The 26,963-nt window shown below is 35.0% G+C and overlaps 12 protein-coding genes across 12 annotated transcripts; 2 read left to right on the top strand and 10 right to left on the bottom strand.

The window, feature by feature from the left end:
- Positions 1-748: 748 nt before the first annotated feature.
- Positions 749-1,880, bottom strand: RO3G_11871 (uncharacterized protein; the record flags this gene model as incomplete). Its single annotated transcript, XM_067666455.1, has 6 exons — positions 749-838; positions 904-992; positions 1,054-1,290; positions 1,348-1,573; positions 1,633-1,763; positions 1,832-1,880. 6 exons carry the CDS (start codon positions 1,878-1,880, stop codon positions 749-751), a joined length of 822 nt encoding a protein of 273 aa, XP_067522556.1.
- Positions 1,881-2,439: 559 nt separating this feature from the next.
- RO3G_11870 (uncharacterized protein) lies at positions 2,440-4,895 on the bottom strand (the record flags this gene model as incomplete). The annotated part of the gene is made up of 3 exons (XM_067666454.1): positions 2,440-4,538; positions 4,585-4,741; positions 4,794-4,895. 3 exons carry the CDS (start codon positions 4,893-4,895, stop codon positions 2,440-2,442), a joined length of 2,358 nt encoding a protein of 785 aa, XP_067522555.1.
- A 349-nt stretch (positions 4,896-5,244) lies between these two features.
- Positions 5,245-5,848, bottom strand: RO3G_11869 (uncharacterized protein; the record flags this gene model as incomplete). The annotated part of the gene is made up of 2 exons (XM_067666453.1): positions 5,245-5,790; positions 5,846-5,848. 2 exons carry the CDS (start codon positions 5,846-5,848, stop codon positions 5,245-5,247), a joined length of 549 nt encoding a protein of 182 aa, XP_067522554.1.
- A 2,910-nt stretch (positions 5,849-8,758) lies between these two features.
- Positions 8,759-11,380, top strand: RO3G_11868 (uncharacterized protein; the record flags this gene model as incomplete). Its single annotated transcript, XM_067666452.1, has 5 exons — positions 8,759-9,190; positions 9,236-9,453; positions 9,631-9,941; positions 10,023-10,427; positions 10,482-11,380. 5 exons carry the CDS (start codon positions 8,759-8,761, stop codon positions 11,378-11,380), a joined length of 2,265 nt encoding a protein of 754 aa, XP_067522553.1.
- A 118-nt stretch (positions 11,381-11,498) lies between these two features.
- Positions 11,499-11,837, bottom strand: RO3G_11867 (uncharacterized protein; the record flags this gene model as incomplete). The annotated part of the gene is made up of 3 exons (XM_067666451.1): positions 11,499-11,524; positions 11,553-11,710; positions 11,764-11,837. 3 exons carry the CDS (start codon positions 11,835-11,837, stop codon positions 11,499-11,501), a joined length of 258 nt encoding a protein of 85 aa, XP_067522552.1.
- Positions 11,838-12,317: 480 nt separating this feature from the next.
- RO3G_11866 (uncharacterized protein) lies at positions 12,318-13,070 on the bottom strand (the record flags this gene model as incomplete). The annotated part of the gene is made up of 1 exon (XM_067666450.1): positions 12,318-13,070. The coding sequence occupies one exon, from the start codon at positions 13,068-13,070 to the stop codon at positions 12,318-12,320; it is 753 nt and encodes a 250-aa protein (XP_067522551.1).
- Positions 13,071-14,294: 1,224 nt separating this feature from the next.
- RO3G_11865 (uncharacterized protein) lies at positions 14,295-14,957 on the bottom strand (the record flags this gene model as incomplete). Its single annotated transcript, XM_067666449.1, has 1 exon — positions 14,295-14,957. One exon carries the CDS (start codon positions 14,955-14,957, stop codon positions 14,295-14,297), a length of 663 nt encoding a protein of 220 aa, XP_067522550.1.
- Positions 14,958-15,880: 923 nt separating this feature from the next.
- Positions 15,881-18,323, bottom strand: RO3G_11864 (uncharacterized protein; the record flags this gene model as incomplete). Its single annotated transcript, XM_067666448.1, has 8 exons — positions 15,881-17,052; positions 17,105-17,185; positions 17,241-17,393; positions 17,562-17,602; positions 17,695-17,726; positions 17,796-17,866; positions 17,949-17,977; positions 18,139-18,323. 8 exons carry the CDS (start codon positions 18,321-18,323, stop codon positions 15,881-15,883), a joined length of 1,764 nt encoding a protein of 587 aa, XP_067522549.1.
- A 626-nt stretch (positions 18,324-18,949) lies between these two features.
- On the top strand, positions 18,950-19,469 carry RO3G_11863 (uncharacterized protein; the record flags this gene model as incomplete). Its single annotated transcript, XM_067666447.1, has 4 exons — positions 18,950-19,037; positions 19,088-19,187; positions 19,238-19,318; positions 19,373-19,469. 4 exons carry the CDS (start codon positions 18,950-18,952, stop codon positions 19,467-19,469), a joined length of 366 nt encoding a protein of 121 aa, XP_067522548.1.
- A 164-nt stretch (positions 19,470-19,633) lies between these two features.
- RO3G_11862 (uncharacterized protein) lies at positions 19,634-21,089 on the bottom strand (the record flags this gene model as incomplete). The annotated part of the gene is made up of 2 exons (XM_067666446.1): positions 19,634-20,784; positions 20,837-21,089. 2 exons carry the CDS (start codon positions 21,087-21,089, stop codon positions 19,634-19,636), a joined length of 1,404 nt encoding a protein of 467 aa, XP_067522547.1.
- Positions 21,090-21,587: 498 nt separating this feature from the next.
- Positions 21,588-22,555, bottom strand: RO3G_11861 (uncharacterized protein; the record flags this gene model as incomplete). Its single annotated transcript, XM_067666445.1, has 2 exons — positions 21,588-22,217; positions 22,271-22,555. 2 exons carry the CDS (start codon positions 22,553-22,555, stop codon positions 21,588-21,590), a joined length of 915 nt encoding a protein of 304 aa, XP_067522546.1.
- A 3,813-nt stretch (positions 22,556-26,368) lies between these two features.
- Positions 26,369-26,950, bottom strand: RO3G_11860 (uncharacterized protein; the record flags this gene model as incomplete). Its single annotated transcript, XM_067666444.1, has 1 exon — positions 26,369-26,950. The coding sequence occupies one exon, from the start codon at positions 26,948-26,950 to the stop codon at positions 26,369-26,371; it is 582 nt and encodes a 193-aa protein (XP_067522545.1).
- Positions 26,951-26,963: the final 13 nt, after the last annotated feature.

Raw genomic sequence — 26,963 nt, 5'->3', positions numbered from 1 at the left:
TTTAAAGTAAAAAGACCATATCATTCATTATCACATCTTTTTTCATTACAAACAAAGAATAAAAGCAACATTTAAAAAGTAACTGCGCTTAATGATTTAATTTTATATTTAAAAAAAGAAAAGGCTGTCTGGACAAGATCAATGAAAGGAAAAGAGAGCAAAAAATCCCTTGGGGAAAAAGGGCAAAAAAAAAAAAGATGAAAGTGGTAAAGGAATCAGAAAGTTAAGGATGAGAGCCGAGCCAACGAAGGAATCGCTCACCAAGAAAGCGATACTCCGAGGAAGAACAGCCATGTTGTAGTTGGTCAACTTCAAGAGTCAGTCCATCATGGGGAAACAAAGGAGCAAAATTTATTTTTAGTAACAGACGTTCAATTTTCGTAAAATGATAATATTTACCATTCTCACTGTATGAAATGTTAGCATGTCTAGGAAAAGCAAAGAACAATTTTTTTTTTCACAACTGCGGTTTTTTAGTTCTTTTTTTCATTTTCATTTCTAAATTAATAATAATATTAAGGCCCTACTGAGCCTTCAAAAAATTGCTGCCGCGCCCCGAAGAGCACTGCAGACGGGCATTGGTAGTAGTTTTCAACCAGCAATAAACCAGAATCAGTATGAACCTCACTTTCGTGGTTTTGCCCTAGCACAAGAATAACGAAAGAAAGAGGGTCAAGGGTATGTGGTCTTTTTATACTTTTTTCAAGCAATAATTATTCACAGTCACGATTTTATTTTGTATCACAAATTATTTTTCTTTTTCATTCATTTCCGCCAGATGGGCTTCTTTCAAAGTGAGCGACTTTTTCAAATTATTTATATCGGTTTCGAATCGGTTCTATAAGAAATATGAAGGTTTAGAGCGTACTTTACAAGTTTCTTTTTTTTTTTCTTTAATTTTACCTTGAGCATAGCATTAGGTGCTGTTAATAAATCTCGAGTCTTTCTTTGAATAGCTTGTTTAATTTCAGCGATTTCTTGTCGCTTTTGTTCTATGTAAAAAAAATCAATAAATGAGGGCATTAAGACATGAGTATATACACTTTTTCTTACCTATTTCTCCTGTTTGACTAGGATCCTCTTCTTCGTCTTCTTCCTCCGATTCATCTCCGTCTTCTTCTTCGTCTTCATCGTCCTCGTCTTCGTCCTCCATTTCTTCCAAATCACGATCAATAGCTGCAGCCAAATCTTCATCACTTTCACTTTCATCTACACTATCATCAATATCAATTTCTTGCGTTGCAGCATCTGATTCTTGCTCCATTTCTATTTCTCTATCATCTACTACCTCTACATACGCTTTTTGTCAATACTGTTTTATTCTATTGTACAGACTCTTATTCTTACCATATTGAACATCTTCTGCTGTTGCATCTATCTCTAGTAGCCTTTCTACTTCTCTTTCCACCTCCTCAATCGCTCTCTTTGATAACTTCTTTCTGAATCGACGTTTTCTAACATGCTTTAATGGTGGTGTTAATCCATGAGGATAGTTATATGGCTCTGTTTCATGTCTTCCATTTGTTTGTTGTACAAAAGGTTCATTCCCTGAGGTAGGATCCACTAAAAGCATCTAAGTGATTTTAAAATCAAAGAAATAACGCCTTCATTTATGCAAAACTTTTTTTTTACCTGTGAAATGTCGGCTACTTTATAAAATTGTTTTTTGTCTAATGTCTTTTGTGCTTCGATAATAGTTGGTAAATCAACAAGTAAAACGTCATAATCTCGACCTTCAAATGTTAATGTTCCTTTTCTATTATCTAAAGGAGGAAAAAAAAATATAAGAATAACATGAATTCAGTCAGCAAAACATTTCGTTTATGTTTACCTTTAAAATTCAGTTTTACGTCTTGAGGTATTTCACGTTTTTTAGCCATTTCATGTAGCTTCTCGCACATGGGGCCTTCTGGTACTCTAAATATCAATTGTTCTTCAATAGCAGCCTCGGGTTCCTCTTCATCTTCTGAATTAACTGTTTGTCGTCCTTCATAAGATTTATTTTCTTTTGCTGTTAATTTTATTTTAATTGTTTTTTCTTTTTTATCTGCTGTTTTAGGTTCTCTCGGCTTTCGTATTTTAACAATCTTGGGTTGATCTTTAATTGAATCCATAATGTATTGTACACAAAAAAAAGAAAAAAAGAAAAAAAAATGCTCATTGAACTCAGCGCCATAAATTTATCAACCTTCAACAAATTCATGATTAGGACAACTAATTATAAGCCATTCATTGCAGTCGTAACAGAATAAACAAAAATTGATGATTAAATACACCCATACAACATGGTTAGCTTTTACATCAAGAAAATAATCTTATTTTATTTGTACTTCATATTTTACTATCCGATCAAGATCACCTTTGACTTTCCAAAATTTATTATCAAAAATCTACTGCCAGTGGAGCAAGCACAGATTGGAACTCAAGTTTTTAAAGATTTCAGTGGTTGGATGCACTGAAAGACTTTCTGAGCCTAGCACGCTCTGCAACTAATCCTGCGCCAGGAAAAGTATTCATTCTGTTTTCTAACCATGCTTCATCATTTTCTTTGTGGTTATTCATAAGGCGGTGCTGAACCTCAGATGAATTCTCTGCAATAGCAGCCACACCTACATAATCCTGCTTCATCATTTGAGGTTGTGCATTCTTTTGAGGAGCATATCGGCTAATGGCGTCTAGTTCTTCCTTCAACGTCTCGTAACGGAACTTGATGCGGATATCAGGTACGTTAGTCCTTTGCATATCATTGCCTTCAACTCCAGGCCTATGCCAGTTGTGGCCAATCCAGTGTTCCTTGATCTTGTTCTCCCAACCGGATTGAATGACTGAGTTTCGAGCCAATTCACACATGTCTGTCGACGATAGTTTCCATATTTGTGCAGCGACACTGTATTCTTCAATTAAAGGCTCTTTGGTAAAATGGAACTGAAGTGGATCGTCTGTAGAGAGAGAAATGTTGAGTCCTCTTTGGAAGAATTGTGGTAATGGATTGCGCTCATAAGTCAAAAAGAGTGCATTGTTTGAGAGTGGCGACATGGCGATACCAATTTGTGCAAGATAGTAAAGGTATTGAAGAGCAGGGACTTTTCGAAGCAAGATACCATGACTGATACCGTATGAAGTTAAAAAGGCGGCAGCCAAATGAGCAGTATCACCCGCTTCACCACAGTGAGGCCTCAAGACAAAAGTAGTAAACCCTCTTTCTTTTCTCCATTTGTTGAGGGAAGCCATATTCGCATACATGTAATAAAGATAATAACTGTAAGGTGGGTTGTTACCTGAAGTCCATTGTTGAGGTATCGGAAAATCTTTGTAGATAGGTTTTTCTGGTTTAGATTCATCGTCCACTGTATCAAAACCTATCACTCGTTGAAGAAAGACATGCAATTCAGGATGCAAAGTAGGATCTTTGGTCACTTCAAATAAAGGCTGGAATATGTTGACAATAATGCCTTGAAAGTTTTCGATTGTATTTGATGATTTGTATATGTTGTAGAGACGAGGAATCTGGATCAACCAACGTACGTTCGCTGAAAATAGCTTATTATTCACCACCCATTTGGCTAATTTGTCCCATTCATCCAATGATCGTCCATAGATTGATACTCGATATTCAACCATCTGATATTTCGAAGACTCTAAATCTGATACAACTTCTTTTGTTATTTCCGCCAGATATCGACCTTGAATATAATTATCGGTTTTCATAAATATTTCTCTTAATCTACTCTCTCCAATCGGGTTATATTTCAAGTTGAATTTATCGAATCGATGGAATGAATCCTTGTGAGCATGCATATCTAATGTGTCAATACTTAGATCATAAGCAGTCAAGCCTAAACTTTCAAATACGCCTTTTAAAGTTAAATGGTGTCCATCTCTGTAAATCACAACATCATCAGGGGATTTTTTCATTTTTGACTTGATAAAACGTAGCAAATGCTTTTGATTCATACTACTAGAGTGATGAACGTGTGTATCGACCTTTCTGACATTATAAAAATCACGATGAGGCACACGCTTAGAATCTGCCAACTCTTGAAACTCGTTTAAAAGAATGTACATCTGCCACTTGGAGTCCAAATATCGAAGTCTTCTAAAAGCAAAACTTTTGGCTGGCCCATCACTAATCACACTTAATATATATTCTAAATCTTCATAGAATTGCTTGGGTGTCACGATAGAATGTAAAGGTTTTTGATCGTCTTGATAGACTACAAAGAATCCGTCAGGGCCCATTTCAAAATTATATTCATGAGCTTCCGGTATTTTGCAGTAGTTAAAGTCAAATTCCGACCCAACAGCAGCTACTGGATCAGCCTCGCGTGCCTTTTCCTTTGCTTTACGACGTTCAAGTTCCTCGAGAGGAGGTAAAGGCCATGATTTTGGAGGAGGAGGAGGGTAGATTTCCCAATCAGGGTGGTTTCGTGGATCGTCATTTAATCTTTGACTTGACTGATCAATGTATCGTTCACGTAAGTCAAGACATTTTTGAAGTGTACCATAAAGCTCCCTTAATTCTGCAGTAATTACATCGTCTAAAAAAAAGTCTGAGATGATATACAATAAGCACTTGCAATTTACCTTGTTCTACTTTTTCTTTTGGATCCGTTGTGGTACTCTTCTCCTGAAAAATAGGGTTGCTAGGAAGATCAGCATTATTGAGATGCAAGTCTGATGGATGATTTTGGGCTGCGGAAGGTGACACGGACAAATTTTGGCACAAATATTTGCTATCATGCTACACACGGCAAAAAGTAAATACAGATGCTTTTTATTATTACTTTATTTACATTTTCAATAGCTTTTAAATGATGATAGTCGAAATAAGGTGAATTATCAAAATCATGTAATCCTTCTTCATTTGGACTATCAAGTTCTTTGGAGTGAACCATTATTTAAAATAGAAAAAAAAAAAAAAAGAAAAAGAAAAAAGTAGGCATAAAAAGCGATATACAGTTTTAAAACCCAATAAAATAGTCACGGAATATATGTAAAATGCATAAAATATACCCTCTGTTTTTTGTGAATAATTAATGACCTTGATTATATAAATTGGTTGCCAACTCTGCATAAAACTCTAGTCTGTCAAAGTGCTTGTCATTTTCAGATTTAGTGACCCTAAAACGATATCTAATAAAAGAGGAATATGAATAACCCAAAATAAACAAAGCAATGTTATTTACGGTATAGAACTATAATAAAGCGTAAGTATAAGTAAAAGAAAGTAGCAAGACTCTTATTTTACCTTTTCCCACTCAAGTCCCAATGATCAGCTTCTAGTGTTTTTATATATGTACCCCACTGTGCGCTCTTTACACTGACAATACCGTCATTTTCTCCTTCCTTTTCATAGACCATTTTTCCTGGTATGTTTAATAAAGAAGACCATGTTGTGAATTTTGTTGATGCGCCATAAGAATAATATTTTACGGTTGGATCATCGGGAGTATTTGGATTAAAATAATTGTTACAAAAGTCTGTTGTCAGGTGAGCATAAGCTGGCGCATCAAGATAATCAAGGATCAACTTATCAAGCTTTACCCATTTATGAGTTGTTGGTATGGTCAGTATTGTTTGGTTTCGAGATTGGGGTTTTTGTACAGGGATTGTAGATGATTCAGTAACAGGACACCAAGCAGCATAATTTTTAGAACCTAAGCCCATATGGTCTCTAAACCAGTCCATCACAGGCGAGCCTCGGTGAGGAGTACAGATAGTTGTTAGGGATTGTACATGGTAGGGTCTATTATGATTATTGGCTAACAAGTGTCGACAATCAAGACCACCCTAAGACGGAGAATAAGTAAATAGAGCTCATATTTTAATTATACATCAAGCATACCATAGAATGTGCAACAAAATTCACTTTCTTTCCAACCAAGATTGATTTTAAAATAGTATGTAAAGCCAGTGATCTTTCCCAAATACTGCCCGCATGTGGTACCTTGGTCACAATTACTTTTGCTCCCAATTTGGCCAATGTATCTTCCACACCATCCCAGTAACGAAATTGCAATATGGGAATACTCTCAGGCCCTCGAATATCAAACCCAAATAATCCGTGACACAGCACTATGGGTTCTCTTGGTGCAACATAGTTTGGGCGGACAGGACCTGAATGTGATTGTTGCTTGATTGTTTCAGCCAATACATGCGATTTGTATGTTTGTGTTCTATCCTTAGTGACTTCTATAGGACAAGAAAAGAAACTGTCAGCATTTAAAATTGCTGCTGCTGATCTTGAAGGATATAGGATCGAAAATGCTTGTTTCTTGTTCTTTTTGATTTGATATGTGCCTAATTTTTGTTGTGCTTGTGTCAGTAAAGCGGTAATGGTTGAGTTTTTTATTGTGACTGATTTTTGAAGGTACTGATATAGGTTGTATACAGTGATAATATTCATATAGATGATGTGTAGGAGAAATAAAAAAGAAAAGAAGCAGTACGTGCGAAATGAGCATGATTTTATAGTAATCGCCCTTTCAATTTCTTACACTAATTAGGACGCATGGCATCATTCACGACGCATAATTTTAAATGACATTGGTTGTGACTCGGCATTTAATGTAGCACAAATAGCATGTGCCTTGAAAAATATTTCTGGCACAATTTTATTGGTTTACTAGACTTTTTTGCCCCAAAGATATTTCAGTGGAATAGGCACATTTTATGAAAGATTTTGATATAATGATTGCCTTAATAAAGGGAAAGGGGAGCATAGTATTTAATGCTGTCTAAGGACAGACATTTATTTTCTTTGACCACCTATCTTTTTATATGAAAATAAATGCATTTTGTTGTCACATCGTTTTTAATGATGAGTGAAAAGATGTATTTTATATTCTTTTGTAGTCAAAATTAACAGTAAAGTATAAAGTTCTTCTAATATATAATTGCATTAAACATATTTTAACTATATGCTTGGTTTCTATGCGTATTTTTACTTAAAAGACAACATCAAGTTCAGCTCAGTCAAATCGTGAAGAGCAAGATCTCTGTGTTTTTTAAACAAGTCGGTCGAACTCTGGTATAGCCAACATTTCTTATTTATATTTATGCTTATCTTTCTTTAAATAAATGGAAAAGTTTTATGCAGATACCAAATAAATACAGTAAGCAAAACATTCAAACACGCTACTATACAAAAACCTTCAAGACATGCAGGGATTTTGATTTCATATATAATTCATCATAGAATAAAAAAGATGGATCAGATTATAACATAGTTCCTACAGAATAATCATTATGAATAAATATATAAATCAATAAACAAACGAATGCTTAATCATGTTTCCATAAAAAACCAAACAACTTGTGTTATTTATGTTTTTAGTGACCATGTAAATTGCTTTACCAACATCAATACTCTCTGCTATTTCATTTTGCATCAAACTGAACACATACATTATCCTGTTGATTACCAATAATATAATTTGTAAAAGGATGTAAATCATTCTGTCCATACAAATATTTCTAGTGCGACCAAAGTAATATGACTTTAACTGATTATGTATTGGTAGCAGTGGTATATCGATTACCAAGCATTACCTCAAACTGTCTTTTTTTTTTTTTTTTCATAGTAAAGGCTGAAAAAGAAGGGGAACCTTTCCTTAAGGATGTATTTCTTGATAAACTTTTTCTGTTTCTTAAACAGTCAAATAGTCAATTGCAGTGGTACAAACTCTGCAGGATGACTTATGAAAACATTGTCCACCGTGTATTGAGTCACTCGACAAGAAAACTTTTCAAGAAAATACGCTTGAGATTTCTACAAGATGGTCTGATCAAACGACAAATAGAGAAAAATTCCAAACTTCTTTTCCTTTGCCCCCAAATTCTTTCCTTAGATTCAATCCTCTGGTTGCCGATGTCTCGTGTGGAATGAATTCGAGTGTCCGGTGGATCGTTGGTTGGCTTCCTGTTTAACCAGAACCTTTCCCTGGTCGCTCTGATCAATTGCTCACCAAGGATTATGTCACTTGTTTCCTTGAAATGTATCTGACACTTACATGTTCCATAAGTTATTAATGACTGTCTCTCTTTTCTCTTGAATATCCTACTAGTCACAAACCACATTCTTTTCAAATTACCACCCCTTGGTTTGTTCAGTGGCCTACTCTATGTCGCATCCTGATCGTACTCGATGTTTTTCTCATAATGGTAAACTGCCATCACAACCTTCATAACTAAGGTAAAGACTCTTAAATTAGCTACCTCGAAATTCTAACCAACGCCTATTCCATTTTATTTCCTTTTTACTTGTGAAAAGATATCTACAGGACGCATCATATATCATCTGCGGTCTTGTAAAATATAAATAAAAATAAAAACTTAATAGTCTGTCCGAAAGTGAATCTAGGATTGAATAAGAATTACTACACAAAAGACAATTAAAATCAGGATAGCTTGTCTTATTGGGAAAGAGAAGCTAATAGAAAGTATTAATGAACCAAAAGAGAAAGAAAATAAAGCTGTTCTTTATGAATCGATATGTTTTTGGTTTTTAACTAATAAAGTCACTGATTACTCTTGACCTTATTAAAAAAGAAAGAAAGAATCATTGGTATTCAAAGTATCAAAAAACATTTTGAATCAAGTAAAGTCTTTTCAAAACTATTTATAAAGTTTTGTTTTGTGACACGCATTTTTCAAAGCTAGCTTCGCTGTCTGCATTTATTTTTATTTATTTTTTTTTTTTCTTTTTTTTTAAAAAAATTGATAATGATTGCTTTGTTTTCTTGAAACAATTTACGACATGAATAATAATAATAACAAGGAATATAATAACAATAATACTGTTTCACTCTCGCCAACAGAGCAACAAACAGAATTACTTTGGAATAATGTGAATACACTTGCTATTCCTGGCTCAGAAGAAGAAACAGCAACAGCATCTCCTTCTCCTTCTTTATCAAAATTAATCTATGATCAAGAAAAACAATTAAATGAAGGAATAGCAGTCAACGCAACTCAATATTCAAATATACCAGCACACGATAGCTCAGCGTTTAATATTTCCTGGGGTGGAAATGATAAACCGCCTGCCGAACTTCATCCAGAAGAGAAGCAAGAGCCAGAAATTAAGCTTTCAAGACCATTGCCTAAGCCACGTGGGATAAGAAAGTTACCTGAGCCTGAACCTTCTGAAGATGGGACGATTGATGAAGATGTATTAAAGCGACGCAAGGTAATATTAGGTATTATAACATACACTCAACTTACCAAAAGTTAGAATACGGATGCTGCTAGAAGGTCAAGATTAAAGAAGCTATTAAAAGTAGATCAACTTGAGACCAAAGTAGCCGCTCTGCAGGCAGAGAATGCTAAATTGATTCTAAATAATGCAGTATTAGAATCAGAAAAGAAGAGCTTATATGCAAAAGAAGTTGAATATAAAAAGAGGATAAATTATTTAGAAGAAGTCATGAAACGTCATGGATGGCAGGAACTGTAAAACAAAAAAAAATGTGTACTTCTCTTTTTTATGGTTGTTCATCATTCAAATTTTCTAATCTCAGACAATTAAAAATATCAAATTGACTATTTACATATTTATGTCCGTATCTCTTTTTCTTTCTTTTTTTTCTTTAATAACAAAGACATGCCTTTAGAAGACGTATCTGTTAGTTTATCACGTCTTGCTTTAGCTAAAGCGATTAAAACACCTGATGGAAATGAACAAGAAGCTGAACCTTGGTCAAAGAGTGTCATTTTCCATCAACCACATATCAACCAAAATATGAGAAATACGATTGTCAATCCACAATCCAATGGTCAAGCAAGGGTCAAAGGTAATAAATACCAAAATTATCGTCCTCAACAACATCAACAACAACAACAACAGCAGCAGCAGGCACCACCTATGATACGTGCAAGATCAAATGAAAAGCCTATCAGTTCAAGCAGCAGCTCTGCTTCTTCATTTCATAACAAGTCCAGTAAGTATTCCTCCCTTTCTTTTTTTTTTTTTTTTTTTTAGACCCTTGAAACCCCCTTTTTTAATTCAAATGGTATTTTAGGTTTAAAGCAACCAGTTGTAATGAAAAATAATCGCCGTTTTGTACCGAGTGACGATGAAGAAGAAGAGGACGAAGAGGAAGAAGAGGAAGAGGAAGAGGAGGACGAAGAGGACGAAGAAGAAGTGATAAAACCATCCACTCATGCTAGACCTGACAATAATAGCTTTACTTTACCCAAGATAGAATCCAGTAGCTTCAATTTACCTAAATTGGAGACAAACAATTTTACTCTGCCTACGTTAGATATCAGTAGCCCTGCTTCACCCAAACCAGCCAATAACAAGCTTGTTCATACTCCTTTGCTAAATAAGGATAAAGGAAAGACACCTAAACGTGTAACGCAACCTAGTGATGATGAAGAAGAAGAAAGTGAGAGTGAAGAAGAAAGTGAGGATGATGAAACAGGTAATAATGCTACACACGATACACGTGCAATATTAATTTATTATTTATTATTAGAGCAAAAAATGTATACTAGACGAATGTCTACATTAAGAGAACTTGAACGTGGTCCTAGTCTTCACAGAAGAGCAAGAAGTACGGGTGATATGATAAATGAAATGCAGCAGCAACAACCACAAAATGACCAATGGAATTCAAGATCTACTGTCATAAGCATGACACCTTCAGATGATACAATTGAAGAACCTATCCTTCGTGCACCCACACCTGGAAATTTGGGCAATTATACTAGATCAATGAGTGAATTAGACTTAAGTAACAATGGTTATTATAACCAACAGCAGCAGCAGCAGCAAATGGCTTATAATTTGCAAATGCAGCAAATGATGCAAATGCAACAAATGGTACAAGCACAACAAATGGCACAAATACAACAATATCAACAGTACCAACAGCAACAGCAACAACAAAAGACAAGGAATCGTAAAAGTGTATCCGCCATGGATTTAATGATGCAATTAGAAGAAGAAAAGGAGGCATCACGTAAAAACCATAAAAAGAAGATGCCTGATCCTTCAAAGGCCAACTTAGCTGATGGCTTATTAAGTCAAGTAAATGCACAAAAACATCACAACATTAACTTTCAACAGATGGCTCAGCAACAACACTTGACAAGAGCAAGTAAGAGTGACTATAATTTGAGTCAGGAACGAAAGCCTCGTCCAACAGGTGGACACAATAATAATAGACCATCAAGTACAATGATGTATTATGATCCTAGAATGTCCATGATGAATAATTCGCCCATACCTACTGTTACCATGTCAACCCCGATTCATCAACAACAACAACAACAACCCTATTTGATGCCACCCATGATGCAGCAGCAACAGCAAAATAGATCAAGTCACCATCAGCAACAAAGAAGACTTTCTAATTATAATGCCTACAAATAAATTCTCCTCACGCATTTTTATTAGATTACTTTATTTGCAGCATAAATAATAGCCCATTTCACTCTTGTCAATTCTTGTTCAATAAATTCATGATTATTCTTACGCTTTTTACCAGTGATCAATAATTGAGGAAAACAACAAATACTATGCTTTAAAAGGTATTGCTCTATACTTGATCTCGATTCATCAAATTCTTGCTGTGATAATTTATCTCGCTTTGTCAGTATGACTTGATAGGAAACTGCTTGTTTATCCAATTGATTCATTAATAACTTGTCTGTCTCTTTCAATCCTGCTATTGGGTCAACCAATAAAAATAATCTTTTTAGTCTATACATTTATCCATCAGCATATACACATTCATCATCTGTACGTGGACTTACTGTCGACGGTTGGTTAAATAATCCAAAATAAGTTCACCCCATTCTGCTTTAGATCGATATCCATAACCAGGCATATCTACTATTGTCAATTCGTTTCCAATATTAAAAAAGTTTAAAAGGCGTGTATGTCCCTGTCATTTATTAGTTTCAATGTTATCTATCAATAAATAAGGCTTACAGGTTTGCTAGAAGTTTTCACAAGCTTTGAATTATTTGTTAAGGTATTGATCAGTGTTGATTTCTATATTCTCATTAATAACTACAATCATACATATAATACAACTTGATTACCCCAACATTACTTCTTCCTACAAAAGCCACTTCGGGTTTATCTAATTCAGGTGCTTGTTCAAGTTGTGATATACTTTTAATAAAACTAACTTGTTTTGAAAATAATTTCTTGGCTGCATTTATTTGTAAAGGAGTCAATGAAGGTTGTTCAGGAAAACAAGCTAATTTTGTTTGGAAAAGTAAACTTAAACTTTTTCTCATTTTTAAAAGAAGACAGATCGAAAAAAAAAATTTTTTATTTATTCATTTTACACATGATGCGTTTATTTTTTGGCTACAACCCTTTGGCTTAAAGTGGCATTAGCTACAGCAGTTAAAAATGCTGTCTTTTGTTGAAGATCTAAACTGGGATTACTTCCAATCAAAGAATTAACGACGTCTCCCTTCACAATATCAGACCATTTAATTTCTGTTCCTGCCGAAAGATAAGGTTGGTAATCATCTTCATTGACATCAGCTTGCTGTTGACCTTCTGCTGCTTGTGTATTGACTTGTTGAACAGGCATTACATCCAATGATGCCCAATCAATGTCTTTATCGATAAATGAGACAGCACGGTGGGCACGAACCGCTTCATGTTTAACACGGGGCTTTCTGTTATTATTTCTACGATTGCCATCTTGTCTAGGATTTCTTACATCCTTTTTAGGTTCTTTTGCTGCTTCAGTTGTCTTTTTTTCAATAGCGGGTATTTTTGTAGGCTCTGCATCAGCGAATTGTCCTTCTTCTGCTGGTTTTTGCTGCTGTTGTCTTCCTCTTTGATTATTGTTGTTTCTAGAAGACATTAAGCCATTACCTCGCTTATTTCTATTTTCATTTCTTGGTGATTTACGTTCACCTTGACTGCTGCTTTTTGACAAAAAGGAAGCAAAGGGATCATTTCTTTCGCTAACGGTCTTTCCACGGCCAGCGCCAAGGCGTTCAGCAAGTCCAGGTGTATTTTCTGTACTGTAGTATTGAGCTGAAAGTCTCCAAAAAGGAAATCTGGAGGTTTGAGAGGCTACTGTCCTTAACATTATGTCAAAGTGAAAAGAAAGTGGAGGCCCTGGATTTCCTGGTCTCTTTTTTTGAAAAGAGAGTCACGGTGGCCTAGGTTTGTTTGAGTTTTAAATTTATTTCTTTTACTGATCACTGTGGTTAGGTGCTAACCTACTCAAAAATAAGAAAAGCAATAAAACCAAGAAACTTTTTGGATGCTAAGAAGTGAAGATGGTTTAAAGAGCAACGACTACCTTTTGGCTTTCTAATCAAAACAGTCAAGTTTTTACTGCTCAGCGAGTTTTCGCGTTAATGATTATTATATTTTATGTTATTTATGGCAGTCCATATACACTATACAATATATATAATTCCGTCAATTTCACTTAAGGTATTCGTAAGCTATTACTACGATTTATGATTCCTAGTAGGTTCTTTAACCGTAATACAGCAAGTTAAAAACCATTTATATAAAAAAAAAGAGAGGGTGTAGATCTTTCGTAGAGTAGAAAAATTTGAGCTGTGGAAACATGGCAATGCTTCTGAAATACCTACTATCGACAATTTGCTGCAATCTTGGTCGTGATTTTCAAATTTACGAATGTTCATCTAAAGAAATTTTTAACCCTTACTTTTAATCAGATCTTGGTAAGGTAGTATCCACAAGACATCATGCATCTACTGCGATATGACAAGAGGTAAATGAATAAATAATTGTTTAATTGTATTTATTTGCAACAGCAAAACATGAAAAACGACAATTGAATATTTGAAATGCAATAAAACAAAGTTCTTAAAGAGATAAGTCAAATTTTCAGAAGAGATAATTTGATTTGAAATTGCTATACTTTAGGACGAGTTAAATGAAAGATTTGCTCGGAAAACAAGATATTTGGTCATTGTGTTCTTTGGGTCTTGAGAAGCATGTGTATTTGGATAACATTTCATCAGAAAAATAAAAAAAACAAATCATTAGTTTATATTCAATAGGAATAATCTAACACTTGCTGTAAGCAGTAGAATTTGAGAATTTCAATGGTGATATATTTCAAAAAGAAGATTCAAGACACAATATGGCAGAGAATATATGGAGATTGGGATAGCGTTTACGAGAAAGCATTGGGTGCAGCTTTTTAAATGATGCATTTACTGGTATCCTTTAGTAATAATCATGCAATCCTATCATCATGAAACAGAGTGTTCAAGCATATGTTGTGTAGTCGTGGTTACATTTATTAATAAAAAAAAGATGCCTTTTATATTCAAACTTGCTCAGTGATTTGGATAATTTTGTTCTTTTTTAGATTGAATCGAACATTTTTTTTCTTTTGTGTCGTTATTGTGGTATCAACTACTGTATCTCTTTTCTTGCCTTCGCCATTCATTAGTTTTTTCCTTAATAGTGTTCTTGCTTCACGAGCCTCTCTTTCTTCTCTCACTCTCCAAGTCTTTATTTGATAAGCTCTTTTGGCTTGTCTCGCCCTCTTTTCAGCTAACGTAACTGGTTTTGTCATCGGAACATCTTCTTCTTCGTCTTCTTGTTTCTTTTCTGGCTGCTGTTGTTGTTGTTGTTGTTGTTGTTGTTGCTGTTGCTGTCTTTGCTGTTGATGAGTCTTTTTATGTCTTAATGGGATGGATATACTATTCTTTATCTGAATTGGAGCTGCAGACGGTGTACGTGCGGAAGCGGATGGACGAGGAGCTTTACGAATAGGACCTGTGGTTGAAGGAGGAATAGGAATGGGTGAAGTAGGAGTAATCTGAGTGACTATAGTTGTTGTTGTTACTGTAGTAGTAGTAGGTGCTGATATAGATATTTCTAATTGTTCATGAAGTGATTTATTATTATTATTATTATTATTTCGTGCTGTAGGTGTTGAAATAGAAGCTGCTAATTCTTGATGTTTTATAATCTCATTTCCCATTGTTATTAGCCTTGATGAATTATGAGTTGAAGGTAAAAAATAAAAATGTCGTTTAATAAAAGGAAAGTTAAGACCTTTTGCAGTAGCTGTTAAATAACCAAAGTTTGTAAAAGGAAATAGAGATAAAGCCTTGTTTGTTTTTAAAAATACTTTTCTTGTCGTTTCACTAAGTTTTTCATTTTTTTCTGTCTCTATTGTTTTCATGAATAACTATAAAAATATTTAGGATTTTTGTGTATTTATAAAATATGTGACCATTTACAAACACATGTCAATTTAACTTTTTTATACTTTTATAATAAAAAAAACCGTCTTTTTTTTTTTCCTTAGGTTATTAATAGAGAAAAAGAAGTAAGAAGATATAGAATTCGTTATTTTTTGTTTGCTTTATAAAATTTAATCACCGAAACTTTAATGACTTCAAGACCATTCAATACGACTCCAGACTAAATATGATAATATAATTAAAGATTTTATCAAGTCGAGCGGAAGATAGAGAGGGCGAATAGAATACTTTGCTTCTGCTGCTATATATCATTAATCCTTACCACGTAATGTCTTTTCAAAAATCGTTATTTATTGCACTAATTGTCATCTTTTGTTTGTAGCAAATAATTGAATACCAAAATTGGGAAACATCAATGTATGTGTAACGACTTCAGACAATATGTTAAGTTACTTTAAGACTAGTAACAATAAGCCCAATCCCCTAAGAATTGCTTGCATGTATGTTCTTGGCTCCCAAAAAATCTTTTTCTTTTCATTTGAAAGCACCGGTTCTCTTTTTTATCTTATAAACAGTGCTCTCCTTATTCTCAAACACATACTGATAATCCTTCTTTAACAAATGAAACCAATTTTATCATAAAAAAAGTATATATTTTTATTTGATCCATTTATTATCAACATATATAATACACATATTAACAAATAAAGAGCAATGCAGTCAAGACAGAAAGAGCGAGTGATTGAATACTAGGTCTTACCCAGTGTCCTCCGCTAGCTAATGCATTCATCACATCCGTATCCAAAAATCCAAATCCAGAAAATTCTAAATTACTAGTGTTTGCCTGAGGAGGTAGTGTAACTAAAATGAGTTTACTGTTTCGGTTCGCAGGTGAGAGCGAGCCCCAAATCCAGTCATCTGTATTATACTGTGGCGTAGTTGCTAAGCTTTGCGCATTCAATGATAAAAGTCCGGTGATATCGGTCAGGTTGACACTATTTTTATATTCTAAACGGCCTTCGGTGTTATTACCAATAGAGATACCGTAAGTAGCGTTAGTCTTGATCTGTTCAGCCACATTTTGGGGTGTGGTTGTGTTTACATCAAATACAATCGGATTATCAGCTTGTGTCGAGAGTAATTGAACAAGTGCGATACGGGCGGTTGAGCGAGAGCTAGCAGGAAATCGTTCGAGTGATACATCATATTCGAGCGAATTGGGCTGCATGGTAATGGGCGCTGTATTATTTATCTGAAGATTGCTCGATCGCCAGGTCAATCGGATAGAGAAATTGCTATCGCTTGAGTTAAATGTGGCATTGGCAAACGTACTTGTCTGAAGATAGAACTGGCTGGAATTATTGGGTACAGTGATATTGGAGACCAACATATTTTGCCACTGTAAGTTTTGCAAACTGCTGATAGACAAGATGGACTCACTGTTGTCATAAAAGCCGTTTTGATTGGTATCGTCGAATTCAACCACATGCGAGAATTGTAGGCGGTAGACAAAATCTGCACTGTGTGAAGTAGGATCTGAGGAAGAAAAGAATGCGTGGTCGACCAAAGGGTACTGATTATTGGTACTTATATTGAATGAGATCCGATAATTTTCCTCATCCTTACTGCTAAATGCTGTACCATTAATTACTACATTTTGCGTATTACTGCCTTGTTCTGTTAGCTGAGGCGCATAATAATAGCCACTGTTATGGTTATATCTGTGATAGGCAGCGTTATAACCCAGGAAAAGGAAAGGTGGCATTATTCCAAAATAAAGAAGCCCAGGGTTATAGTATCCATAATATCCGTACCTTGAGGCTGGTGTATAACCACCTGCATACGAGGCGGGATAATTTGTATAAGTAGCTAATAGTAAAAGTTAATTTTGTTTATTTTTCTGTTATGTTATCATTCTTACATCTTGTGTTTGAATAACGGTAAGGTGGTGGTGAATTAAATGTACCAGAGCCCCCTTTATTAGAAATACTATTTGGAGTTCCTATGAAAATAATAGGTGTTAACAGGTTTTCTTTTTTTATGGATGCGTATTTCACCTGCGGTTCTTCCACCACTACTTGTTCCTCCAGAATTACCGGTGCTTCCTCCAGTACTGCCTCTACCAGCACTTCCACCAGTGCTTCCACCGGTGCTTCCTCCACCTCCACCTCCACCGACTCTGCCTCCACCTCCACCTTTAGCGAGAACATCTTTATAAATGAAACCAATAAATTAGTGACATTCTATCATTTAAAAAAGACAACGATATTACTTAAAGCATTGCACAATAAAAAAATTGTTATTTGCAAAGCAAATTTCATTTTATATTAAATAATAGAAGAAAAAGAAAAGAAAAATATCAGCAGCGGGTGATCAACTGCTTAGAAATTTAAATCTTGTTTTAATTGGTAGGTTAAATCTAAAACAGATTAATGAAAAGCCAAACACTATTTTCACGAATTATTTTTCTTTACCAAGCTTTCTATTAAGAATAGCAATTCTAGTGTTTACATCAAATCTGGTTGAAATCTTGTCCACATAACCTATTTTATATAATAAGAATGTACAGAATACTTGTAATTCTTTTTTTCTTTTTTTTTTTTTTTGCTTACTTTGCATTTCTGGCTTTGCCCAATGAAAGTCCGAAGTTCCCAAGAATCCGTCCTTTGCACTTTGGTAGAACCTAGAATAAATAAAGGCAATTTTTGACAGTAACCATTGTTTATTATCTCGCGTGCCATTTAGTAATGACTCGTGCAACAAACACATGACGTCATCCAAATCGTGTTCGATGCTATTCAATTTAGCAGCTCTCCCAAGTCCATAAGAAAAGGCCAATTTAGATAACTGAATGCCTTCAGGGTTCAATAGAATAACATCTCCCTTTAAATCGGTCACTCTGCTCGAAAACAATTACCCGAACTGGCCTTACTTTTCGGATCATAATGCACTTACTCATCTTCATCCACCGTAAACTCTACAAATTCGCTTGATTCCTTTATAGGAGACTTTTGCTTGTCACGAATATAAAGATCCAAAAACTTTTCTTGCTGAGATGGCTGTAATCCCCAGAAAGAGATAGATCCATTTGAGAATGCAAATATCTCTCCACCTTGTTCTTCGTCCAGAATATGCAACATATCCTTTGCTTTTAATTGATCCGTAGGTCTAAAATAGCATTGATTTGACAATAAATCATTTTCTAGTCTATCCAAATGATAATAATCCGATGTACTATAAGCTTTGCAGAGTTGCGTCTGCCATAAACATTTAAGTTGTTATCCCAAACAAATAAATATTTACATTTGGTTTATATTCCTGAGTTAAAGGTGTATTTGTTATATGGGCATCAATTTCCATAACGCGTCTTAGTAAGTCTTGCAGAGCCCCTGGATTTTTCGTAATACCCAAATGACGAAAGGAGCTGTACCGATTCTAAGCCATCCAGGAGGGGTGTTAATGTTATGAGATAATGTATTTTTTATTTGCTTTTTTTTTTTACTCTTGCAACACTAGCAAATGATAGTTTCTGTGATAATAAAAAATTGAGCTTCATTATTCATTAAAGTTATTGTGTATTTACTATTATTTTGTTTCCAAAAGGTAATTTGTTGAATAAAAACGCCATTGAGTAAAGAGAAAGAGAAAGAAAGTAAGAAAAACAGGTTCATTTTAATCATTCGTGACGTTTGATTGGATTACGAAAAAAAAAAAAAAAAAAAAAATGAAGCTACTCTTTTTTCTTTCTTATTAATTATAATAAAAAATGGCATCAATTAAACAACCAAAGAAAAGACATATTAGACGTGGTGGACCCGAATTAGAAGATGCAACTAACTTAAACTTAGGAGAAGGTTGCTTAATGATAGCTTGAAAGGTCATGTTGATTAATTATTAAAATTAGAATTCTCTGGTGCACAGTGTCTATATTTATCTGAAGTTAAAGTCATTTTAGATGTACAAGATAGTAAAGGTACTGAAGTACAAAATAGAGCAAGTACAAAGTAAGATTAGGAAGATAATAAGAAAGAATTTTGTTAATGTGCAATGTTAGCGCTGTTCTTGCAAAGACATTGGAATACGTTCGTAATTTCAGTAGATACAACACAATTGATTCTGTTCGTGAAGTTCGACAGTAAGTTTGTATAATACTATATATAAAAACAAGCAATACTAAACTTATTATAAGGATTATGGGAAAGAATTTAACACAATTTGAAGTTGCACAAATGGCTAATTTATGCTGTGAAGAGGCAGAGGAAGCCAAAGCACTTATTCCCAGGTAAAAGAACAAACGCAAAATGAAAAATAGGCGCTCATAATAACAATTAAAGTGTATCATCAAAATACGATGACGATGAACTCCAAGTTATGTTGAATCAAATGCAACAAATTAGAAAGTTTCAAGGATAAAATATTATTGCTGTGTGTGTATATTAAAAAATAGTTGTTATTGTTTATGATATAATTCAAATATCTCTTCTGAGCTTAATCCCTTCTCCCAAACATGAATATCACGATAAGTTGCCTTCAAGTTGACTGTATTATCCCAAGGATTTTGATATCGATCATTCAGTGGTTCAATTGATCCAAACCAAAGACCCCTTACAACACTTCCAATCTCCTCTGGAAATTGCCAATCGGATTTACTCACTACCACATGTCCATCCATATAAAGTGCAATCGTCGGCTTGCTTTCTTTGATTGCTGAACAATCTATCACAAGAGCATAATGATGGTACTCTTTATCGACAGCATAGGGTGAAGGTCTGAGTTGTTTATCGGGAATATCAGCCCATGCCCATTTATCGTTTCTTTTGATTGCCTTGACTGAGATGGAGGTCTTGCCCTTCTTGAGTGGGTGAGTGTAAGCGCAAATCCTTCCATGGTCTGTTTGGATGACCATTGCCATTTTATCATTTCCAGGACGATCAACTGTCTTCATCCACCAACTTACAGTCAACGTGTGAGCAGAGGTCAGAGTGGGTAAATTCAAAAAGATGTAACTTGCATCTCCTGAGAGATAGACGCCATCATGCACGTACTTGGAATTTCTCATGATGCCTGCTTGATTATTACCAGAATTATCCTCGGCCGGAAGTGGGTTGATATCCTTTCTGCTTCTGCTCGCTGGCTCCTTCAAGGCCCAGTATCCTACCAACTTATCCTCTCTTTCTGTGTGTGTTAAGATACGGCAACTATCCGGTCGAAGGTCTGGTTTTCCATCTAATAAAAAGGGTCGAATACGGCAATAAAGACTGTTATCGATCTGCATAATCACTTTCTCATTCACGTCTTTCATCAAGTTTTTGTTAGCTGCAGATTCCCAAATGTGGGTGCCTAGATTAGCAGAGAAATCATAGCTCTTTTCGAGATAGAGTGTACGCAAGCCTTGACTATCCCAAAGTGGCCAAAAGTAAGCTGAATGGTTGAGGACAGTGACCTCGTTTGGAAAGAAGGGTGCTAATTTGCCAGGTAAGATGACTGAATGATAGTTCCAATCTGCGCTGTCGAACGTAGCATAAGTAGCAAACCAACGTTGAATAAATCTTGAATGGGGTCTAGCCATAATCATTGCATTACATAATCCAACAGATCCATCTTCATATACGTGTTAATAAAATATATAACCTTTGATCCATCTTAACTTTACCTACACCTTCTTGAGCCATTATAAATTCTCTATTTAATAAATGATCCACAGGCTTCAAAGAAATTAAATCAAGATCAAGATAAATACCACCAAACTTCTCCAATACTTGCAAACGTACCACATCTGCACGGTGGGCATAATGACTAACTGGCCTATCAAACACCTTTTCAACCAAGGGCACCTTATTTAATGTCAACATTGGTCGTGCTCTTTCAAAATTCTCACCCACAGGCAAGTGGTGATAGTGGAACATGATCTTTTCTGGTTTCAAAGTATCATGTGCTGATTTGATGGCAATATAATGAATCAAGTCTAGCGTAGGTTCAGGGTCTCGTAAACCATACACGAAATGAACAATTTTTGGAATCCGCCGATCGACAGGAGTCAATTTGACCTCTCGAGCTATCGTAAGTTCCTTAAAATGTTCGGAAGAGGGTGAAGGTAACCGGACCTCGAGTAGATGACTGTCATTGCCGAGTTGTGTGGACTGATCTTTGATTGATGACGAACGATTAAAAAATAAAAAAAGAAGGATAATAATTATAATCCATAACCATTTTCGCTTATATCTAAATCGAGAAAAGCTGTAGCTGTTTTTTTTATTGTGAGTTGGTAATTGAGTTAATTTAGGCATTCTGTTTTCATTTCTTTAATCCTTAGTCAAAAAAAACAAGTTCCTTATTCACTCACGCATAATCCATCTTTTTTTTTTTTTATTTTATCTCATTTATTTTAAACCCAGTTTTACGATCTAAAAGTAGTTGAATCTCTCTATTAGATCGATAATTGTTTGGCCAGCTAATCCATTTGCCCAGCTAAACCAGGGCCGAGTGTACTTATCTGGATGATTGACATCAATAGACTCACACATTAAGCTATTTGTTCTTTTAGCAATTCGTTTGATCATATCAATTACTTGTCTTATTTCAGATTCATTATTCGATGTCTGTATTTGCATCAACATACTCATTGGCCATACCATATTCTCTCCTGTATGAGGTCCACCTATACCCTGAATAAAGCTCCCTTTAAAATACCAAGGATTCCAGTCAGATAAAACTAGCCTTCGTGTATTTTGATAAATTCTGTCTTCTTTCTTGACAAATCCAAGTACAGGTAAACTAAGCAAGGAAGGCAGATTGGCATCATCCATAATAATGTGAGACCCAAAGCAGTCTACTTCATAAGCATATACTTGACCAAATAATGGATGGTTAACAATACCATACTTCTCGATAGCGGCCTTTATTGTTTCTCCAGTCTGTTCAGCAAAGAGTGCGATTTCATGATGTAAAGGTACTTGATCAGCTTCCTTCATGTAGTCTCGAATATGTTGACTGAGTTTTAATAGCTGAACAGAGAGTTGAGCATTAGCTGGAATCTATGCACATAAGCATGAGCAGAGTTCATTGTCTTACGATTTGAGCAGTTTACCAAGTAAGGTAATGTGGTAGCATCATCACTTGGTCTAAACGCGCTTTTAACTAATCCACATTCCTTCGCTATTCCACCTAGCCCAGACTCACCCAAAGTCTCTGTGGGTCTATCTGTATACCTTCTGAATCGATATCTATTTTCTATAGAGACTCGATCTGGATTGGATTGAGTTGATAGAGATGTGGGTATGGACGGCCAGGTATCCTTCATTTGGTCTCGAATCACTTGAAACACCCTTGATACAGCGTTTATCCAATCCTTAGAGTCTAATATTCGACCCATTTCATTTGTCGCTTCAACATAATCATTTGTTAATTGAAAAAAATGTCCAATTGAATCCAGCTCATACTATTTTATTGTAACTGATTCAGTTTACATTTTTCTATTTTTTTTCTTTTTTTTTAACCTTTGATTCCCACACAATGGAAGGATCATAAGCTGGTGTGACGATATCTGAGATGGAGCCTTTTCGTTGGTCTTGGCCAGGTGGAGCATACCAAGGTCTCAAGAAAGCATTAGCATAAGGATCATAATCAAGATAACTCGCCTGGACTTGTATTACACCAAATACCAGATCTTTTAATTTAGTATCCTTTTTTATAAATTGAATATAAGGAGCTATTTGGTTAGAAGAATCGCGAATCCACATAGCAGGAACTACATGTTCAATTTAACCAAAATAATACTGTACTTTTAAACAAGTTAATTTGCTTACTGTCACCTGTAATCAAAAATGATCTTGGATCAAATTTATCTTCATTAAACCATTCAATAGTTGTGTCCAGTGTATTTGGCAAACAATTTTGTAGTAGAATATATAAATCTTTATCGTTGAGTTTACTTTGAGCATTCATTAAAAACTCCTCAACTGCTTCACTTTTGAATTTTCGATGCACAGGTCTTACAAGCGACAAACCATATTGTGGTGGATCATAAGGAGGTAACCTAGATGGTGCGTAGTAATATAACAAGCCAATATTGGTTAAAATAATAAGAAAAAAAGTTATAAATGCCGGTATAGAACCCATAAATGAGCAAAGAAATAAAGAAAAAGGAAAGAAATAGAAGAAAGGGTTCTTATGCAAGCGATCACGCGTGAGTATACAGAGTGCTGAGGGTAAAAATGAACACTTTTTAAGTTTTTAGTGCGAATAAAAATATAAAAAAAAAACTTACAGCATCTAAATTTATCTCCTTATGCTATAAACAACTAATAATATCAAGGATTCTTTGTAAATTTCCTTGTTTTTTGTAAGCGTAGACTAATCACAGAAAATGGTGAGGCACGTCCGATGACGAAACAATTGTAACACATATCTAGCTTAATAAATTAAAAGTTTCAATAACAAAATATAAATCAGTTCAGTCTTAAGAAGCTTAGTGAAAATCCTGGATTATTAATGATTACCAAAGCTAGAGCCTTTTTTCAATTATGAGTTTGTCCTCTTTCATAAAGTCGAGGTTAAACTTTTGCATAATGCCCTTTTTATCCAATCAAACTTTTCCTTTAAAAAAACCATTCTTTTGCAATTATAACAATATGAACATGCTTACAGTCTAACAGAGTTGTATAGAAAATCATAGTATAACTTGGAGTCAATAGAGTAACAGACAATGAATTTGCCTAGTTATAAGAACGGGAATGAAATGAGGTTTGTAAATTGAAGCAAATTTATAAAAGATAACGACGATTGTAGTCAATTTCTTTATAAACTTTACTGCTTTTGTAAGTAAAAATGTCTGAAACATAACATTTAATGTAAATGTTATAATCACAATTGCCTTCAAGTATAAATTTTGCCTGCCAAAATTTTAAAAGTATTACACTTGAGGGGCAATCAACTGTCAAAAGTATTTAGAGAATGGAATCTATTGGATCACAAAGATTAAACGATATTAGGATGTAATCATTAAAGCTTAGCATACAAGAAAAGCCTTTTATAACGTATTTTTTCATATTTAAAAAGCATAAAGTATATCGCTTGTAAATTGACGTTGAAGGTAGATTAAGTTTCATGCTTCCACTTATTTTTGTATTTATTCGTTCCTTATAGTTGAATATCTATTACATTCTGCTTGTGTCTGAAAACTTTCAATTGCGGTAAACAATGCTAGTTTTTGGTTCATTCACTTGGGAATTTTTTCTTTGGAAATTCGGTGAGAATCAATATCAACGGACATCTTACTGACAGGATTGATCAAAGCTGAGATTTTCGATAAGACGATACATTGTCTTCTCTTCTTTTCAACATTGGGCTGGAGCCGTTTCTTCGTCATGTCTTTCAAGAATCTTCCTTTTAAAGCTTCGAACTTTAATTTGCTGGCAACCTGGCTGTTACTACAGTCAGTAGTTTGCCTTGTACCTTAAAGATGCTCTTCTATGCGGTCGATGTTTGTGTACTGCTGTATTCTGTTGATGATTACCTTCACCTACGCTATCATTTAGGCCGCTATGAGTCTGTATCCGATGTTAAATTTAATACATAAGGCTGAAGCACTTTCTTTTAATGGACGATCCTACCCAGAGTGTATTCCTTTTTTATCAACACAAGTATTTCTCAATGACATAATTGCTCATAACCTCGTCCACTACAATATTTTGGCTTTCCCTTGATCCAATCTTGTTATTTAGTACAACAGTTACTACAAATAGTGAAACCTCAGTGTACCATCTAATCTCAACGTAGACTTTTTATCAAAGGACGTGTCGCCTTAATGAATGCATTGATATTTTCTAAAGTGTGGTATGCCTTGCTCATGGTTCATTAACCAGCTATCTTCTTTCGACAGCTCAATTCCGTGGCTTATCAGCTTGCCTGGCATAGCTGCAAACCTAAGACCAAATGCACCCGGTTATGTTTAGGTCAAAAATTGGGTGGATTAGATCTGTTAGATTCACAGATTCAACGGCACAGCTTACAGATACATTGGCTAAAAGACAGCTTTTCTCAGTCTTGTAGTCAACCTAGCTTGCTGAATCACATATGTCGATTTTATTCAGGAAATACAGGAACGAGACTGACTCTCTTCTTTCCTCTTTTGCAATAATTTTATGCAGAAATCATACGAAGCTGTTGATTCTTTTGGATATGTAAACATACAGCATATGAAGTGCACGCCTGCCTCTTTTCTTTGCTTAATTCTGTTTGTTGTACTTGCTCCAATTCCTACTGATTAATGGATCACTTGCTCACGACACAAAATCTCAGTGTGTCTCAATTTTTTTTTACTTATGATTGCCATTTGGTTGTACATGTCCTTTATTACCATCTAATCAGCCTTTTTCCCTTTGTCTGGTCTCCAAACCACGCCGAGATATTTACGATGGTATCATCAAGCTAAATCAATTTACCTGGCCTCATATACTAAATCAAAATCAACTATCTGATGAAATATATGGCACAGCATTCATCAGTAACTTTTGTTCATTACCTTAACGAATTCATTACAAGCCTAAGTTATTTCAGTTGTCTGTAATACAGTGAGTGCTACCCTCATCGATATCGATACAAATGCTAATATCCAAATGATCACTTTTTTTTGGAAACTGGCCGTTTCACCTGAAAGCTGGTTTTTATAGTATTGCTTGTTTTGCAGTAAACTATGTAGTCAGCCACTTCTCCTGAAATTTGACAACGACCTGAGCTCTCCACATTGTAAATTCTGTTACATCTCTTCGTGCACTACCCTAGAAAATGGAGAATACAGGTGTCTTTTTTTTTTAGCTCACATCTCTCTTTTTCTCAAGCCAATATATATTCGATCCCCTGATCTCTTCGGTTGTTTTTTTTTGTGAACAATAGTTATCTCTGAGTCCTCAGCTATCTGGCGTGCAAATTGGAGATTTACTATTGATAGCTTTCCTTTCATCAATACACAACTAGTCACTAGTGCTATGTAGCAGTTTGCTGCCCTCAAAAGAGACAGACCCTATCTTGAATAGCATGATCAATTGCTTATGGTCTTCATGTGGCTTACACCGCTCTCAGATGTATGGCTCCTACTATATTTTACAAATAAGAATAAAAAAAAAGGGGGGGATAAAGTGCCTTATTTTATTATGCAAAAAAAGTGAAAAGGAATAAAGCGTATAAATTAGCTAATATCAGCCAGGGCTTTCTTAAGTTCTTCACTATCGTGATCAAATCTTAAACCAGTTAAAAATGCTTCAGTTGCCTCTTGTTTCCTATTCAAACCAACAAGAGATTTTCCTTTTCTGAACCAACCTTTACTCCATTCACGCTTTAAACGTGTTACAGCTTCAGCATCAACATAGGCCTCTATGTAATTCTTCAAAGACAAATGAGCAGCGGATCGATTGCTTAGGATAGGAGCCAATTCCTCTCTTACATATTGAAAAGCAAGAGGTTCCCAAAGAGGACGAGACCAAGAGAGGTCAACAGCCATACTATAGAAGCGAATGGCTTCATTGAAATTGGCTTGTTTGAAGAATTTGTTGCCTTCTTCTTTAAGACGAGTCACTTGAGCATTGCGTGTGGGATTGGGTGTATTAGGTGGTGGCAAATCTTTCACGTGCTTTAATGTAGAAGCTAAAGCATTATGTTCTGTCCAGTCAACTTCACATCGGCTGCACTTTTCTAATGTATGTTCTTTACACAGTATTCTGTCGCCATCGTTGGACACTGTTACTTCAGGTTGTAAATAAAGAGTTGCCATGTTCAAAAGATGA

This window comes from Rhizopus delemar, genomic scaffold (genome assembly GCF_000149305.1).
Source record: "Rhizopus delemar RA 99-880 supercont3.9 genomic scaffold, whole genome shotgun sequence".
Lineage (NCBI taxonomy): Eukaryota > Fungi > Mucoromycota > Mucoromycetes > Mucorales > Rhizopodaceae > Rhizopus > Rhizopus delemar.
The sequence above is the reverse complement of the archived record's forward strand: the minus strand, read 5'-3'. Positions and strand labels throughout refer to the sequence as shown.